Below are 19,200 nucleotides of genomic sequence, written 5' to 3' on the forward strand. Positions count from 1 at the left end.
GTCACTGTTTAGGAGCCCCACTTCCCAATCGCTCAACCACAAATCTAATCAAAATCCAATTCATTTTGGTTGCATTAAAGAGTGGAGTGAGCTACTGCAGTTTTGAACTGTGGGTTTCATTGGTTTATCTTCTTGGATTGCAAAAACTCATGGAGCTGTGTCTTAGCTTTTCAAAGACTATGAAGCAGCTGCTATAAGATGATTGATAAATTCAAAGATCAAAATTACATATCCAATAATGTTTTGAGCATGTGAATCATCCAAAAATGGAAGATGGACTCTCACAATTCATAAATAAAGTAGGCCCTGCGTGAATGCTAGAGAAGGTGAGGTAGCTTTTATAGCAAAAGCAAGTCCCAGCAAACAGAGAAGCAGGGCGGCGCTATGATTGTCCCCCAATGGTGTCTTGAGAGACCATACTACTATACTCTCCTTTTTTCTAAAGCTTGTAAAGTATTCATGGTTAGGTTGTTGTCAAATGATCTTCTCAGTAACTCTGAATCCACATGCAACCTAATGCTATATATCTATTTGCCTCTCAGATTTTTCTGAACTAAAGTCTCACCCATCTCTTCAATTCTTAGCTAGCTAGCTGCTAGAAAACCACCAAAAAATATATTGCTTCGACTCTGAGAAAACATGAAAGGAACCTGATATCTTGGATGTAATACTGCCAATTGCTGTATATAAGAAAGAAAATTCACAGGGGTGAGAATGCAAATGGCTTAATTTTGGTTCAGAAACTCGTTCAAGCATCTCAATCTTATATTAATGGAATCTCACATTTTTTCATTACATGACGTACACTAACGCATTTTAGTGGTCAATGAATCAGAAGCATCTCTTGTTAAAAGTGCTTTTTAGTTTGGTCAAACACACAATTTTCCTGCGTCGCTTGGCAGTATGAGAAGCTCTAGACCAACATATGGTTTAGTCAGGAAACAACGGATCAGCTCACACATTGCATTGATCATCACTGGTTTTGTACATAAAATACAAGAATATTTCTGAACTTCCCTTCCACAGTAGTTTACTTGGGAAACCCACTTTGATGCCATTCAACGTGCTGTTTTGTTTGCTTCTGATCATATTTAAAAGGGAAATGAGATAAGTAAAAAATAAAAATAAAAACACAGAAAAGCCATCTAGATAGTAGCTAGAGGACCAGGGAAAAAACAAACTAAACCCTGGGAAACCTGTATTACTTGCTCGTATTAACAGCCACCACTTGCCCACCCATCCTGCTTAATCAATCTTTGCGATTGTCATCACATACCGTGGCCCCAAGAACTAGTTGTACGTTTATACTCAGTACATATATTTTCTAAGCTTATTTCTGAGAAGAAAAGAAAAGCCTGGTCAGGCTACTCCGCCTTCTGTCAAATACATTGCAGTGATTAATCACAAAAACTGAACTAAAAACAAGTCAGGCGCCGCGTTGTGGAATGATTGAACTAGCTATGTATATTATTTGACACTCATTCTATTTGGAAGGAAAGTTCATGATCATCAGCACTCGATTAGGCATTATATATGCATGAAAGCTTTCCTTTTAAGGCTGATTTTGTTTGGTTTTATCATCATGAACCTTTTTTTTTGTCTAATAATACTCCCATGAAAACTGATCTCGGCTGACAAAGGAGAGAAACCATCTGCAGACTAGGTACAACATCTGATCTTCCTATTCGTTTCACCAGAAGATAGGAATTCTAAAAGCAGTGCTGATATTAAGGAGCAGGGTGATTATCCTAAAGCTCGACAGAGGCTTAACATGTCTATCTGGATGGCATACAGTCAGTCATAACTTCCTTTCTAATTGAAACATCAAAAACTCTTGATCACTGTCTAATAAGCGTCCCTTTTTAGTGTTTTTAAAAACAATTTTAGAAAATTATAATATCACTTATTGAGATTCACGGAGAAAAGAAAAAATTCACTTCCACTAAAAACACTTTCAAAGAATACACTTTCAAAAAATATACAACAAAATACTTCCTCACAAGCAAAACGCGAATCCAATAGTAATCTATAAACAAATTCAATGAGCCGTTCTTTCTTTCTTATAATCTCCAAAAGTTTTCACCAAATTTACGATAATTGTCATACTACCCAAATTCCAGACAACCCTAAATTTGACCTATGATCTCAGATTAAAGATTTAACTTTAAGGGTTTCTCCTAATCCAAATTAGCAGTCAACAAACACCTGAAATTTATTTTTTATATAAATAAATCATTGTTACACGACCCAAATTCTAGAGAACCCGAAATTTGACCCATGATCTCAAGTCAAAGATTTAACTCTAAGGGTTTCTTCTAATCCAAATTAATAGTCAATCAAAATATCCTGAATTTTTTTATATATATATAAATAAATCATACAAAACTTTCCTAACTAAAGATCTAATCCATCAACATAAAAACCAATATTCAAGAGTAACATGGGAAAGTAAATACCATTAAGGTTTCTAATCCAAGTTTGAAATAATTTCTAATCTAAGTTTGAAATAAATGTCTTTGAACAAATTTAATCAAAATAAAGTCCAAGTACAAATATAGTTTAACAATCCACTAGTACCATTTCTAAAATTAACAAACATAACAACTATACTAAAAACCCTATAAGCTGCTCTACTAACCACCCATATCTTCCTTCATTACCATCTTCTTTCCAATGCAATCTATATATGTTTTAGATTACCCCACCACTGCATTATACCCTTTTTTCAGTGTCAAACCAAGCCCCAAAATTCGACTCCAAAAGTAGTGCATGTGCTCACAATTATTAAATATTCACAGTTGATGAGGAACAAATTTTGTTATGATTACTTATGATTAAGTTACATGTACATAAAAGAAAAAAATCCGCTGACATGTGGAGAATATAAGCCATGATCCATAGACTAATAAGGTAGGTAGGACCTATGAGGAAAAAAAATAATGCTAGGCCATACCTAGAAAAAAATTATAGTAGATAAGATTTTTGTAGTGTGAAGTCTCATTGGCCTACTGCAATTCAGATGCAACGATTGCCAAATCAAATATTATTCCAACCTACAAATAAAATCTCTAAAAGGTTATGCAAATCTAAACAGGGCTTTCAAAATATATTAAGATATTTTTTTTGTATAGAACATTTTATTTTCTAATAAAGAAGGCGACTTTTGGACATCATGATTCCATCTCTATACACATGCGCATACCGCAAAGAATCAAAATGAAATCAAAAGGAACAAAACGTTGTCATCCTAGCTAGCTAAAAGGTTATATAGGCTCACCTAGGCCAGGTATATAAGTAAAGATTTGGGCTTATTGGGTCAAAGGTTTAATGTAACACACAATTTCAATTTCATTTTTGTTTTAAATTAGATATGGAACATACATACATCAATCGCTTCTTATGTCTGCATCAGATATCTCTCACGAGTCATTTAGCTGACACCAAGTATTCAACAAATGGTAATTTTGCAAAGCAAAAGCTATCATCACTGAACAAAAAAAAGATGCTTATAGGGAATGAATTAAATGCCCAAAACATTAAGAATAAGAGAGAGAGAGAGAGAGAGAGTCACATAATTTTGTTGCGATTGAGATGCTCTTTGCTTTGTTTTTCTTTTTGGTGTGAACCTTATGCAACACTACTATTGAAACCATGCAAATTGGTCCCCCCACCATATACTACCGTTTACAGTAGTTCTCCATGGATGATGCCTTCCATTTGTGTGTATGTGTGTGTGTGTGTGTGAGAGAGAGAGAGAGAGATATGCATGTAAGGGTCCCCCCATGCTCTCAACCTCTAAAGTTATTAATGCTCTTACAATATTTAGAAACTCTCACTAACCTGTCTGCAATCTGCATGGTGGTGGTGTTGGCGTGACAATATTCAATTTGCATCACTTGGGACCACTTTACTTCAATAATTTTCAAAGCTTTTCAGTTCCTCTATTCTCCATCTTGTGTCAAATAAAATTTGATTACTCCCCTTTAATTTCCTCTCTTCACACTTCTATTTATATCCTTCACATCCTCTCTTCTCTAGGTGAACTTTAGCTGCAGAAGCAGCAGAAGAAGCAGCTCTGTTGTATGATAGGTCTCTCTTTTCCCCATGAGTCTACCCTACTAGGGAGTGCTCTTCTTCTTCTTCTAATGGGTGCACCACTATCAGTTGAAGCTGCCAGCATGATCTAAACTTGCTTCCCTTTGTGAACAGAGATCAGATCATGTGGCAGTTTCACCTGTTGTTGGTAGCACAAGAAACCCTAATCCTGAATAAAAACCCTAAGTCCCACTTCTATGCTTACTTTCTCATCTGGGTTTTCTTTGTAAAATCCCTAAAAAGGTATATATATATGTGATCTTCTTGTCTTGGATTTTTGCTCATCTGGGTTTCTGTGACATCCTTCTTTTGAAGTACGTTAATTCTGGTGTTCTGAATGTGGGGTTTTCTTGTTTTAAACTTGCGCGAAAAAAATGTTAGCTTGATGAGTTGGTTAGGGTTTTGAGTGACAGGATCTTTTTGCGTCTCCATGCCATTTGAATATTTCAAGATCCCCCACTGTGCTTTGGGATTGAGTCATGCCGTACTATTTCTGTTAATTCATGAGGTATGCATCTCCTATTCCATGTATATGATGTGCTGGTTCCTATATCTGATTGTCTAGGGTTTCATAAACTGGAATTTTACCCACTAACAAAATAATTAACAATATTGTTCTTATGAACCTGTGCCCTATGATGTTTTAGGATATCAATCTCCCTTGCTGTCTGATTTGGAATTGACCCAGGCATATCCATCTACCTAAGTTTTTACGAAGTGGGGATCTGCCCAGCAATGGTCGGAGAAGTCAGGAAAATATGTTGAGGTGAACCAGAAAAGTTCATGGGAGCTGGATCTAACTGTCGACTTAGTAAGTGTTGAGTGTTCACTATTCTATCATCTGTCATTGCATTATATGTTGTCTGTTTTGGGGTAGGAGAGAGCTCAGACCTATATGCCCCATTAAATTCTTTTTGACCTTCGTCTTCTTCCCTCAGGTTGAATTCTTTCCTGCTTCTGCCTATCGGTTTTTATGAAGTGGGTTATATAATCTTACTAATCCAACTGTCCCAAAAACCTTATAGTTGCTGATGAGTATCTTATCTTTCTCCACTGATTGTTTATTGTGATTAGACACCATCAACTGGTTAGAACAAAACCAACAATGAAGCTCCGAACATCTTTCTTTTTGAGTTTGGTTTCACTTGACTGATGTAAGTGTTCGTGAAAATAGAAAGGAAGAGCAACTGCTTGAAATATAAGGCATCTGAGATAATATAACAAGTAATGGAATACTGAACTTGTCCTAGCACAGAAGAGCATCTGGCAGATTTGGATATGAATAGAATACTTTCTTCTTGCCTAAAGTACTTCTGAAAAATGAGAGCTTAATATTTCTACAATGGTGGAGTCAGTTCTGTCTTGAGGGTATAAGCTAAAAGAATAACATATATCCATTTATAGGGCTTGAAGGACCTTTTCAAATTTCTGATGTATTCTTTGAATGCTCAGCTCAAGAGCAGACAACACAACCATTCTGGCTAAAAATACAGGTCTGAGATAATTAGTGTAAAAAAAACCTTCTTTTTTTTCTTTTTTCTTTTTTTCCTTTTGGTTTTTTTGTTTAGATGTAGACACAAAATGTACAACCATTAATCTAATTCATTTTGCAAGTTATGAGCAAAATCATGTGCACCCTACTTCAAAATTTTCAAGTTATTGGTCTAGTTGCTGTCTCTCTTTGCAGTCTGGTTCCTTTCAGGCCTTGCTGGTTTAGCTCCATTTGGACAAGTGTCCACAGGGCTTTCGTTTTGGACAAATCACCAAAAGGGTCATTAGTTTCATTCTTCGGAAACTTTCCAAGGGTTTTAAGGAGATAAGTTTGAAGAGTGCACTTACTAGGGTTTATTAATTAATATGGAGTGTTCCAGATGCTTCCAAGAGCATATCCATGGGTTTTCAAAGAGACAACAGTGAATCATAAAGTGCAGCAGTTTTTATACATTGTTCTTCTTTTTAGTGTAGTTTTTCTCAAGGGAGTAGGACAAGCTTTTTTTTCATGATGATGTTGTTTTCTGACTTGTATTATGATGCATAATAGGTCTATTTACACTTGCACAGCAGCATTGCTGCAGCACTATACATTCTCTCTCTCTCTCTCTCCCCCCACTACATTTGCTTATAAACTTGCTTTTCATCTTTTATCTTGTTCATCAATTAATTAATTTGTTCCTAAGTCTCCTAACTTTGCAGGCTTCTGTATTTTTGTTGGATGAAAGTTCAGACTTCTAATTCACAAAGTGGGTGCAATCTCTTTTCAAAACTGGATATATTAAACATTCATCCATATGGTCTCTTAGTTTTCATTCTTGTGCTCAAGAATTTGCTTACAGACAGTGGTCTCAGAAATATAGAAGTGTACTCAACAGTTAATTTGTCACCGTGACTGCAACAAGTATATATTATGAAAGTGTTAAAGGTAGGTCTTATTTTATCAAACTGAAGTGATCAAACAAATCCAAGAAACTTAATTGATTCAGTAGGACATCCTGAACTTAATCTTAATCTTCATGCTAGATGGCATTTGCTTACAGTGATTGATGAGGATTGTATATTTACTCGTGGCATAGTTAGCTTTTGCTGGGTCATGAAATATTCTACAAGATTGTTACTTTCTTTCTCAATGATCAGATAGTGCATCTTTGTTTATTTGTTAGACCCAGAATTAGTTATATATATATATATATATTTTTTTTTTCGTTAAGTAAAAATTCCTTCAATTGGAGGAAAAAAAGAAGAAGATGGTTTTGGTCAATATCAAAATATGTATCATTAGTGATATCAAAGTGTGGCATATATGGTTTATGCAATAGAACTTGTCCTTCATCAAATCCATAGAATGAAACTCAAATGAACTCTCCACTACTCAATCATGGACTCTGTATGAACCTTAAGGAAACTATATATATAGAATCCTCTGAAAGATACTCCAATTGTTTCATGAATTGCATTTGGATGTCTGAATTGTCTTTGGGAAACAAGCCTTGAGATTTGAGTATTGACTGTCTGAGAAGCAATCGCACCATTCAGTACATGGGAAATGAGGCGCATTAATTCTATATTCAATGCATGAATATCAAATGCAGCAACCAAGAAGCTTCTAGTTTTTGGTCAGACTTACTTTCAAAGAATTCGTGACCCGCCTGGGGAGAGATCGGTTATCAGCATTTCACATGCTCTGAAAGTGTCTATTGGGCAGAAGAAAAAAAAATGCAGAATCCTTTGCACTGACCTAACTGAATTCCATTAGTTAATTGGAAAATGTTACTCCCCACATCCATTTATACCCTGCAGCATGTGAAAAATTATAAGTTTGACATTAGGGTTGTATCTTGAGCTTGACAACTCAAGCAACCATGCCAAAGCTAGTATGATTTGTGCCAGGGCTTGACACATTTGTCCTTGCGATAAAAGCTTTCAGCATGCATGTCCAATCTCATGGAAAAGATTGTCCGAGACTTAGCTGAAGTCAGCTCCCCATTTGTATCACGTCAGGACTCGGGTCTTGTTTTGAGCCCCTGCAGAATATTGGATGCTGACAACCTTTGACATTTCCCAGATCTAAAGGCTGAGAGGAACAACATCTTCAAAGTATAGCTAGTAGCTGTGTGACTGTGTCAATGTGTTGGTACAACCCCACCACATGGCCAGGTACCAGCAGGGGCGCCAGTATGGCCTGAATGGCTCCTCAAACTGCCATCATGATCCAACCCATTTAAAGTCCCTAGGTGGCCCACCATTTCAACATCTGTACGTAAGGGCCCTACAGCTCTACCGCAGAGTGAGTAGGTTGATCATGCTCAGCTCACTGTCAGAATGTTGTAGACATGCCAAGAGACTTACAGAGAATCCCATCGTCAGCAGGCTATACTTGCTAACAGCTTAATGGCAGCCAAAGAAACCAGAAAATCCCTCCAGTTGGATTTGGGGGTCCCAGGTTTTAAACCCTCACAATTTCATAAGTCGAGGCGCACAGAAGGTTGCCCAGGGCCCAGAATCCATTTTCATTTTTAGAATTTACTTTGTTCTTGTATTATTTTTTCTGGACCTAGGAGTCTACTGGGTTCTAACCAAGCATTGCCACAAATGCTTCCTGTTGGGTTGGTGGAGAAAGTAAAAGTTGCCTTGGTTAGCTTTCCAAACGACAGACGCCCATCTCACACTTTGATAATATTCTTCTTCACAAGGCTGAAGCAAAATTCCTAAACTGATTAATGATTACATTTTGGGCATTTTCTACATTGCCTAGTCATGCATTTTTCCAAGGCATGGGGGCTCTGTCAAAGTTGTTACAAAGAAACCTAAACTCTCTTGCACTATATAATCACTGATCTAAATTTGATGTTCTTACAACCAGGCATGAATTATCATACATATACAATGAGGAAACTATAGAGATGAAAGAGCAGCGCATGATAGCCGCATTCCCACTGATGGCTCTGCAATCAACATCACCCCTCTTTCCCTCTTCTAACAATAAAACATTACTCTTTTCACATTTTCTTTAAGTGCTGGCAATGGCCGGACACCAGTCTCTCCAGATGCTCGTGTAGCCTTGGCGGCATGACCACCACTGCCACCTCCATTTGAACCATTCTCCTGCATGTCAGGCTCCATGTAGAATCGGGCTCGAAATGCTGCTAAATGTGCATAATATGCTGGAGGAACTGCAAATGAGCCATGGATTTAGCTATTTCAGTTGCAGCTCATAGAACAAAATGATGGAGCTCCTCAAGGAGGACAATTTGAACAAAGAACTTCAAAGGATCTAAATTTTCTAGCGATGACAAGTTGAATGACATCCTACTGAGACTTTGTACTAGTGAATGCAGCAAATTCCAAGATGTTTTTGTCAATATATATATATATATATATATATATATATATATTAGGAATCTTTTGCATCTCAATTGAACTCTCCTGGTGAATCTTTGACATTTTTTTCCGAAAAAGTTTTCAAGGGAACAATTTAATTCTTGAATGCAGATGCATATGAAACTTCATTAGGAAGGAAAAACAGGCTTACCAACAGACACCGATCGTGTGCACCTTGCATATGTGTAGCAAAGATTGTTCGTCAAGGATTGAATTCCATCTGCTGTGAAATTGTTCTCATCCCATAAAACATGGTAATGAGCAGGCCTACTTGTCCCCTGCCACAAAGAAAGAAAATAATGACTCATCCATTCCAAAAGTTCTGAAAGCACATGTTAGTTAGAAACTGACAAATGAGAGCCTCCTAAAGTGAGTGTTCTCCCAGTATCAGGAAGGCGAAGTCTCTCTTGAGTAAAAAATATTTGCATCTTTTAAAAAAAATATAATAATTTTATCAAATGATTGAGGACCACACCACCAGGTTTCATAAATCTTTTCCTTTCCTTGTTTGGGCAATATGTTGCTTTTCATCACTTTAGAAGAAACACACTTCATTATTTTTAAATCTAGTCAGTTTAATATTCCAATGAAAGAAAAACAGAGCTTTACCTGAATACCAGCATGGCTGCAGAGATAAAAATCAAATTCAGTCGGATGGCAAATTTTAGAATCAACCACTGTGCCTGTGGAAAAGAACCAAATATGGTTAGATAAATCTGGAAAAAGGAACCCCAGTGAGGACATGTTTCCATACATATGCACACAGCAAAAATTGTATTTTTCCATGAAACAAAAACTTTACCAGGCAAAATATTCCCGCTTCTGTCAGTGCTGTTCCGGTCCCTGTGGTTGTTAGCGAACAATCGGGTATGATGTCGTTTTTGAACCACAATAAAAGTAACTGGTGGTTGATAGTTTGGTTCTAGAGAAGCACAAGCCTGTGTAGAAATTATTTATAAGGACCTATGGGTTGCTATTTGGTTTCAAATGATTTTTAATTAAAGAATGGAAAAAATAAGAATAAAAAGCTGAAACTCACTTTCCGGATTGCATCTAGTTCATAAAGTAGCACTTGATAAAATTGCCCTTCACTAACACCATCCCTGCTCAAATTAATATCTGATCAGGATAAGAATTGTAACTATGAAAAGAGCTTAATGATGCACATGCAGTAATTTGTGAGGACACTGCACATAGAGATCCCAACTAAGCATCCTTTCATCCAAACACACGCACACACATATACACGTCCTCTCATCCAAACAGATGATGTTTACTTGAACTGAACAGAAGTATGTTAGAACTTTTGATCGAAAAAATCCTTTGTCAATAGTGAAGCCACACTGTGCTCCAAAATTTCATCTTGTCACCAGAATTCAACTCATCAGAACCACAAATTGCAACTACTCCGGCTACACTAGTCTCCTTTGTTCATATTCATCTTTATCTATGATTCTATAGGCATATCCTCCTCTAACCAATACCCAATATTGTGAGTCAAGCACACAACAGGATCAGGAATGCCAAATGCTTTTAACCACTGCTTTTGATTGTTTAATTATTGTATTGAGATTTGTATGGCCCATGTGCGACATGGTCCCATTAATATATTATTATTTTTCTGTTTTGCATAAAAAAAATGGATTATTTACTTAATTTTGACAAGCAACTGTCCATTATTAATATTGGAGATTGATTCCAATTTAGTCCCTATAGACTAGGCTACTTAAGCACCATCAGAATACTGAGGCCATTTAAGTCATTCCAGGCTACTTTCTTTTTCTTTAAAAATCATTGGTTGTGACAATTGTTAGTTAAAAGTTTATAAAAGCATACTTTTGAAGCAAAAAAAAAAGCATATTATGTTTTAGCTTTTTTATGAACAGTGGTGGATTTGGTAGCCATGGTGCCTCACTTGACTGGGTATCACTTTCCTTCTTCACTTCTAAAAGCAAGAAGAGTGTTTCATGATGCTAACTAAATGGCACCCAACTGATCCATCTTTCCAACCATCTTGCTGAGGTGCTAGCCACCCCAAAGCTACAGACAAATTGTGCTACTGGTACCTGTAAAGTTTCGAAATGGCATCCATTTGGAATCAAATTCATATAAAATATGGCAAACATGTCAACACCAGGAAAAGGTTGTGGGATTATCAAAGGCACCATGTCAAGCTGCAGCAAGAATGTCACAAAGTACACATGCAACAAGAGGATCTATTCAATGATAAGCATCATGGACAAAGTAGTGACCTGTAAAATATAATCCTTAGTGGCTTCTGCCCTGTCGCCTTCCGAAAGGAAACCAAAAGATCCCTGCATAGAAAGCAAGAGGAAAAAGAAATCTAAATACTAGAACCAAAAAATGTACATACAGTATAAAAATATGCACATGCACACACACAGGAAAGTCCAGATAAAACATAGAGAAGAATCCTTATACCGAATCATGCCACCACTAACTGTGCCACGAACAGGATCATGCCATGTCTTGTATAAATCTTGTATCAGTTCCTGTCTGTGAGCCTGAGCACAAACCAATCCTGCATATTTTGTGACTTCAGGCCAGTCCTGAGAAGCTACTACCTACAATTAATACAACAATCTATCAGCAACAAAGTTCCTCAATAACCACTTTAGGAAAAACAAGGTTCTAGGAAGCATGATATCAGTTAAAGAAATTTTACAGCAGCAATTGAAGGGCTGGAGTCTTCTCCATTCTCTGGATGCGTCACATCTGCTCCAAATATTATGGTTGGTATGTCACTAACTAATGGTATCCTGCAACTGATAGCATCCAAAAGGACAGTGTTTCTACCACCCATCTACATCATGAAAAGAAAAAACGTAAGGATTCTGTAATTATTCATGCTTTGAAATATTTTAATTTGACACTTCAGATGGTAAGAAAGAATAAACAGACTATAATGGGAAAAAAAATCACAAATAATTTGGGACAAATGCAAGAATGAATTTGAGCAGTAGGGAAGGCAATGCACTTTAGTGGGGTGGAAGAGGAGAGATCCATGTAGTATGCTTTCCATAACTCTTTGAGGTGATTAGTTGAATAGGATTTAACATATGTGGTGAAAGCAGGATTCATTCTCATTTGACCAAGAAGGCACCTAAAGTACTTTGAACGTTGGGAGAACTTTGTCGATGTAAAGCATACAAACAATATGATACAGTGTACGTGATATAAAACTTGTATATGAATTAATCAACCTTAACATTAATCTTCAGAGACACATTGGCTAAGTACTGCTTGCTAATCTTGAAGACATGTTTTGTGAGACAGCATTGTGATATTAGACCAAGGTCGGTTTCACATATTCTCTTAAGATCACCTGAAAATCAGAATCATATGACACTTCAGATGTCAGTATAACCATTCAGTCAATTCAAGCAAATCAACTAGAAAGCTTGATTTCATGGTTTACCACCAAATCATCAGTAAATTAGGCACATACCATATAAAGACCCATTGTTGTCAGGTAAAATAGCTAATAGAAGCTCCAATTCTTTTCCTTTGAGTTTGTTCATAGATGCATGATACACATGCTTCAGAGCTTTCTCTACTTGATCAGGTCTGGCCATGTAGATTGGAATAACAGGTTCGGGGTTAAATTCCTACAAACAAATGCAGAAAATTACCACTCAACAGGAAACAACAAATGACTTATCTATAAACCATTTAAAAATTGAAGCAGAGAGAACAATACCATGCCAGACACTTGACACATTTGAGCCAATTCATTACAAAACCCACGAGCAACACTCTCTTGCACACTCCGAGAGAAGTTGATACATGCCCACCGGCTAACAGTCATTCCATTGATCATTTTCTGTTATATAGTGCAGAAGACCAAGATATTAGTGCAGGGATATCATATCGGTATGATGAGGATTCAACAAATCCTAATCACTCCTATTCAGTATAAACATGAGGATTCAGCAAATAATAATCATTCATATTCAGTATAAACATGGGGATTCAGCAAATCCTAATCATTCATATTCGGTATAAACATGGGGTTACTGAACCCATACATGAAAATTAAATGATCTGGCTAGGAGCTCCTTGTTGCTTTAGAGGAAAAAGAGGGAGATAAAAGAAAAGATTCCAAAAGACATAAGAACAATACTTTGTTCATCATATTCCACTGACCGACTTGAGGCAAACAATCCTTTTCCTTCCCAGTTTCATGATATTTCAGCTGCAGATAAAATAGAAGTCAGATCAGGCACAATGTGTAATACCTATCATCTTTCACATATATAAATTTAGGATGGTGAATATTACCCAAGGAGCAGGAAGAATCCGAGCCTCAACAGAAGCTAATTTTTCACTGATTTTGATCCCAAACTCCTTTGCATATGGATCTTGATCATAAGCATTATGTTGAACCGTCTGGTTATTTTTTGAAGTTTAAAAAGCATAAGATGTTATTAGCTCAAACTAAACCAAGACCCAAAAACATCACAGAATCATGTCAATCCAAGATCAAACAAATTATTTCATGTTAATCAACCAGATTTTCCACTCCGTACTTTGACTTGAATACATTTGTGATTCTCAAAACCTAATGTTAAGAAGCCACCTTCCCCCTCCCTCTTCCCCAAAGGTTATAAAACTAGGAGCATATAATGCTTCATTTGGGTGGAAAGAAGAAGGGCAGGGTAGAATTATTTGGATTTGTACACCCATCTTCAAATGAAATGGTGGTTGTAAGATTAGCATTTTTTCCTCTTTCTCCCATTAGCACAAATCAATGAAGCATGAAGCGATCTACCTATCATGCTAAGAACAGAAACTATATCTTGATTGTTTGGTTCAAACAGACTGAAAGAGCAAATACCTGCAGAATATCATTTTCCTGATCCCTGGGTCTTTGGCATGTAACTTTTAATAGAGCAGTAATTTGCCTCTCATTCAACCTTTTGGTATACCGCTGCCCCTCTACAATTTTGCAGGCCTGGCAAACCACAAGCATGTAAATTCCAGATGAGAATTACAGAGAGAACCTGTAACCAAATCAATCAGTAAGAAAAGAAAAATTATCAGCTAACACTCTGTACCTCCAAAGGTAAATAGTTAGCCTTCTTCTGGTTTCCTACTTGAAGGCAAGGAAGGTGTGCATGTTGAATTGTAAAGCCATACATTTCTTGGAAGTATTCCACAACTGACTTCATGGTTGAATTATCATCAACAGGAAAACTGAACAAGAACCATGAATAATTAGAAAACTTGCATGCATTTATAAGCAAAAAATTCCAGAAGAAAAAGAAGAGTTAATAGAGCAATTTTTGCTTTAACTCTTGCTGTAACTTGTAAGTAACAATTGTTATTTAGCTATCATAATCTTCTTGGAATGAAGAAAGTAACAGCATGTAAATTGTGACTGCACAATCAAGAGAAGCAAAACAAGAGATCTTACACTAGTTCTCTTGTAGGTTGGGATGTTAGTCCTGATACACGATACTTTCTTCGTACATTCCCTCTGTGTGTTACTTCAACTTTTACTCCTCTAAGGGCCTTTTTGATCTGGGAACCATTTTGAAGTGAAAATCTAATTATCAAATGAAGTAAAATTGAAGAGAAGCACCCCACATTGCCAGATAAAGAAAGTACCTTCACACGGTCAGAATCAGACAATGGCCTAGATAACACATCTTTGCCTAATAGCTGACCAACAAACTCTATTACAGGGAGAGCTTCAATGAATGCAGCCGAAGACATATCTAACAAGGCAAAAATAGAGGATGGGAAAATAAGAGCAATTTAAAATTGAAAACAGTAAAAGAACTAATATTTACAGGAACTTCTTATCCATCTTTTATTTACCAATATTCAGTGACAAACCCATCTGAGTAGGTCTTATACTCTGGTAGAATCCACACCATGACTCCAAACCTTCTCCAAGACGTTGAGGTGCTCTAATATCAGGAGAAAAGAAGGATCTCCCAACAGGACAGTACCTAAATGCAGGCATTTGAAATGAATAAGAACTCAATTTGTGTGTATGTTATTGAATGGAATTAACAGGGATCAACACAATCACCCTTTGAGATTTCATACCTTCTAGTAGAGAGCTCTCTCAATACAATGTCAAGAATTTGAAGAGCTTCCTGTGGAGCATCTGCTCGCTTACCAGCCAGAAACTGGCCCAAATGATGCAAGCTTGCCCGTGCTACAAACTTGATGACCACTTTATACTCCCTCTCTCTTCTGAAGAATTGTATAGAGGTTGGAATTAATTCAACAGATATACACAGATGGAAGAGAGACACATTGCAACAAATACAACAGAAAAAATGAACGGGCAAGGAACAAATTCTTGGTACTTCTTCCCTTCGGTGGGGAATTTCTTTTGTTTCCACTCAATTGTTACAATAATGACCTTTAGCAAACTATAGGGAAAAATCAAAGCGCCTAAAAATAAATTAAAATAAAATAAAAAGACAAGCCAAAACTGGTGGCTAGACATCCTTACTTGGGACCATTGATTCCATCCTCTTCATCAACTAGCTTAACCTTGAACTCCTTCCAAGCAAACGGAAGCTCACCAGCAGTGTATAGACTCTTTCTACCATCATAAGCAGGCAATCTCATTCCCAAGTCAGATTCTTTGTACAGTTTCACCAGCTCATTCATGATAGCTCTGTTAACCGTTCTTGAGGACACTTCAGGAGTAATTGTCACCTGCAAAAAACAGAGCAAAGGCGAAGCCAAAAAAATTACAAAGGGAACATATAAAAATAAACAAAAAGAACAAACTTTAAAGGCCAAAATTAAAACTCATTAATGCTCTTAAAAGGAAAGGACAATGAGAAGCAGGAATCTATTCAATTATATCTGCAAAGTTTCAGCAATATAAGAAGAAAACAACAGGTATATATATTGAATGTCAGATTAGGGGTCCCAACAGTTAAGACAAACAAAAACCCATTTGAATTTATGCTGCAATATACTCGACAAATGTGTTTACCATAAAACCTATCAAAGAAGAGAGCTTACATCATACTGATTCAAGTCCTTCTCTGGTAACTCAGTAAAGAAATGGTTGGCCTTCACAATACATTTTGTTCCAAGTTGACCATACCCGGGCCTAGGTGCAAAGGTCAAAGACTTACTTGAAGAAGGAAAACCCATCTCCATTTCACACATGTTGCCCCCATTTTCGACACACCCATGAGGAATATCAGTAACAAGAGGTCCAGCCTGGTGCGCCAAAACTGGCTTATCTGCTACAGTGCAGGGCCTTGAACTGGGGCGCATGAAAACATCGCTTTGATCAGATTTTCTGCCACCTCTTCCTCTTCTCCTCCCTCTGTTTTTTGATGAAGGCGAAGTTTGGCTGTGAGGTTTGGCGTTCTGAGGTTCATGGGATGGGGGGCCTTTCCCATTTTGAGCAGTTTTGGGGGGCTTTTGAACTGGGTTCATGGAGTTCTGCAAGTGGGTTTTGATCACTAGGTGTTGCTCTGAGCTCTCTTTCATCTGCCTCATAGGCATGTTGGATTGCTGCCTCTGAACTGATATCCAAAGCAAAAGCACTCGTCCAAATGGGAGAAACTTCAACCAATACCACACATACACTGTTCCTTTTCTAGCCCTTTCTCTCTCAAAGATTAAGTGCTATTTAGGACTTGAAAATCTAAAAGAAGAAAGAAAAAAGAAATGCATGTCAGCAAGATGACCAAAATTGCAAGAGAGATAAAATAAACAAAAGATGATGATGATAATGCATCATAGTTCTGTGCACAAAAGTAAAAAAGGGTATGGGTAAAGGCCTGGCCTTTGGTGCTGCTTACAAGCATTACCATTCCTTTGCAAAGGTGAAAACCCACCCTCTCACCTCTGTTTCAGCAAACAAATCCAAAAACAAAAATTCAACAAGGAAAACCCAAGACCCAAAGCAATAGTTTCAGTAAATTTCTGGGAATTTCAGAACCACGAAAGGAACACCATAAATTTCAAAATTTTAAAGATATTTCCGCTGAATTTTTTGTCAAAATCTCAAAAACCCACCAAAGGAAAGTTTCAAAACACGAAACCCAAACCCAAACTTGTAGCTAAAAAAAACTTCATAACTCAGAAAACCATAAATGCAGAGACAAAACGAGCCATCATCACCGAATACCCAAACCAGTCACCATGAAATCATGAAGTGAATTACTGAAAAAAAAAAAAAAACCAACTCACAGATACCCACAAGACAAAACCATTCCTCAATCAACCGTGAAAACTTATCAGGCAATCGCAGAACAAATGAATAGTGAACCCCGGAAGAAAGTATAAAATTTTTATGAAATTTCTAAGTCACCACCCAAAAACCAAACAAAATCATAAAAATAAATAAATAAATAGAAAGATTTGACTGACAAAGGAACAGAATAAAACACCTAGATAAAAACAAAAATGAAGAAAGTATACAAAGAGAAGGAATAAACATTGAAAAGGGAAGTGAAATCACCATCCATAAGTACCCAAAACTTAATGCCAAACTAAAAATGACCCAATAAATACCATCAACTCACAACTCATCACTCACCAGTAACCACCAACCAAACAGTCTCACCATGAAAAGAGAAGGAGAGAAACAGATGAGGCAATCTCTCTATACTCTTCTTCAATCATCAAAAACCGATACAGGAGGTTCAAAAGATGGGCTGGGGCAGCCAAAAGAACGTGAAGAGATAGAAAGAGAGTCGAAAGTGGAGATAAAAAAGGATGTGGGTGTTTTTGGGTGAGTTTTCAGACTTCTGAGAAGGAGTGTATAGAGGGGGAGAGAGAGAGAGATGATGATGATGATGATGATGAATCTTTATACACGCATGCAAGTGCTTTTGGTGTTTTCTTTATCACGTGTAAAAGGCTTGCCAAGGCCCTGCCCCCCACACACCACACCCCCCTCTCTTAGCTTTTTCATTTAAATAAAAATGGCTTCGTTCATCTCTCTCCCCCGCTTCTCCCTTCCCTCTTCTCTCTTCTGTACAGATCGCGCAGCCTCGGGGACGTACAATAGAGTATAATATATATTGAATATTTATAGATATTGAGAGAGAGAAAGTGGGTATAGTCCAAAAGAACCACTGAGGATTAAAAGCAATCATACACAGAAGAAGAATAATTCGAACTTGCAGTCCTCTCTTCTGCAGACTTCTCCATATGTGCCTCTCTCACTCACTTTCTCTCTCTAGCCCCATTCTCATTTTTTGTGTACTCCCTCCTCACTCCCCCACCCCAACCCAGTTCCTTGGCTAAGCTGTAACGGTCCATTCTACCTACAAACCGGCCCCACTTTTCAAACGGGTCCACCCCCTCTGGCTTCTCCTCCTATGGACTTTTGGTCTCTTCCTCTGCGCCCCACCCTACCATTGCCAAAAACTCATCTACCCTCTTCTGCCGTTGATGCCGGTGACTGTGAAGTTTGACCCTATTTTCTGGTTGGTGAATGATGACGCACAGTGATACGGTGGCTCGCGGAGCAGGGGATGGTGACCTTAGGGTTTTTATTTTAAGTATGGGACAAACGTGAAGCGTAGTGATGGTCCATCATGGCATCAGGGACTAAGTAGCGTGAGTGGGTCCCGCCCAGATGGAAATCAACATGGTAGTGTGATGAAAGCCACTCATGGTAATTTGGACGGTTGTGATTGGTTGGTTGTTTTTGCTGACCCCGTCCTGAGATGTTTGGGTGTTGTCGCTCTTACAGGAGATCGTGTGTGCTGAAACTCATGGCCATCTGATCTCAACCAGAATGTACCTTTTCTTCATGTAAATACTAAATACATTGATCCAAAGATCACGATTCAATTTGCTGGTTTCAGATAACGAAGCTTAATAATCAAAGTAGCAAGGGCCCACAAAGTGTTAGGTTGCCGCTGGCCAGGATAAAAATCCAAAAGGGAGGCTTGGAATCCTCTTTTTGGCTTTGAATCTTTGTCTATAATTTGGATAACAATAATGTTTTGTTCATGTTAGAATAATTAGTCAACAGTAGGAAACATGATGGACAAAATTTGTATGATATAGCTTCAATTATATGCATTTCTCAAACATATAGCCCTTTTGGATCAGCTTTATGGGTGTCTTCAAAGCGTGGTTGTTCTTGATTATTAGTCATTAGGCCTGTCAAAGGCAAGAAAACAGCCCAAAATGCTGCCACCAAATATAGATATTGGACACACAGACAGAGTTGCTTACCTACACAGACTTGGCAGTAATTCA

At 37.5% G+C, this 19,200-nt stretch overlaps 1 protein-coding gene, 1 long non-coding RNA gene and 1 other non-coding gene across 4 annotated transcripts; 2 read left to right on the forward strand and 1 right to left on the reverse strand.

The window, feature by feature from the left end:
• Positions 1–3,572: 3,572 nt before the first annotated feature.
• Positions 3,573–6,534, forward strand: LOC132253794 (uncharacterized). Its single transcript, XR_009465653.1, has 2 exons — positions 3,573–4,603; positions 4,743–6,534. It is a non-coding gene; the product is annotated as an uncharacterized LOC132253794 (long non-coding RNA).
• MIR167E (microRNA MIR167e) lies at positions 4,156–4,245 on the forward strand. Its single transcript, NR_127765.1, has one exon. It is a non-coding gene; the product is annotated as a microRNA MIR167e (primary transcript).
• Positions 6,535–8,284: 1,750 nt separating the features above from the next.
• LOC100244311 (protein argonaute 10) lies at positions 8,285–18,052 on the reverse strand. 2 transcript variants are annotated; one of them, XM_002279372.5, is made up of 22 exons: positions 17,522–18,052; positions 15,988–16,624; positions 15,464–15,672; positions 15,049–15,198; positions 14,815–14,948; positions 14,602–14,711; positions 14,408–14,514; positions 14,049–14,187; positions 13,829–13,945; positions 13,273–13,380; positions 13,115–13,186; positions 12,692–12,814; positions 12,440–12,599; positions 12,195–12,316; positions 11,657–11,794; positions 11,413–11,555; positions 11,223–11,285; positions 10,010–10,073; positions 9,773–9,908; positions 9,580–9,653; positions 9,122–9,248; positions 8,285–8,762 (listed from the first exon to the last, which is right to left on the reverse strand). In XM_002279372.5, the coding sequence occupies exons 2-22, from the start codon at positions 16,480–16,482 to the stop codon at positions 8,566–8,568; spliced, it is 2,988 nt and encodes a 995-aa protein (XP_002279408.1). In that variant the 5' UTR covers positions 16,483–16,624; positions 17,522–18,052; the 3' UTR covers positions 8,285–8,565. The 2 variants fall into 2 exon arrangements, with proteins under 2 accessions (XP_002279408.1, XP_010649966.1); XM_010651664.3 differs by lacking the exon at positions 17,522–18,052 and adding an exon at positions 17,173–17,294.
• Positions 18,053–19,200: the final 1,148 nt, after the last annotated feature.

Source organism: Vitis vinifera, chromosome 5 (genome assembly GCF_030704535.1).
Source record: "Vitis vinifera cultivar Pinot Noir 40024 chromosome 5, ASM3070453v1".
NCBI lineage: Eukaryota > Viridiplantae > Streptophyta > Magnoliopsida > Vitales > Vitaceae > Vitis > Vitis vinifera.

Bases quoted from the DNA above. Each gene is read 5' to 3' on its own strand.
- LOC100244311 (XM_002279372.5), bottom strand. From the start codon at position 16,482: ATGCCTATGAGGCAGATGAAAGAGAGCTCAGAGCAACACCTAGTGATC. The intron at 14,188-14,407 runs GTAAGATCTCTT...GTTCTTGTTCAG, and splicing joins CAACCTACAAGAGAACTAGT to TTTTCCTGTTGATGATAATT. The intron at 11,556-11,656 runs GTAAAATTTCTT...TATTAATTGTAG, and splicing joins CCAGCCCTTCAATTGCTGCT to GTAGTAGCTTCTCAGGACTG.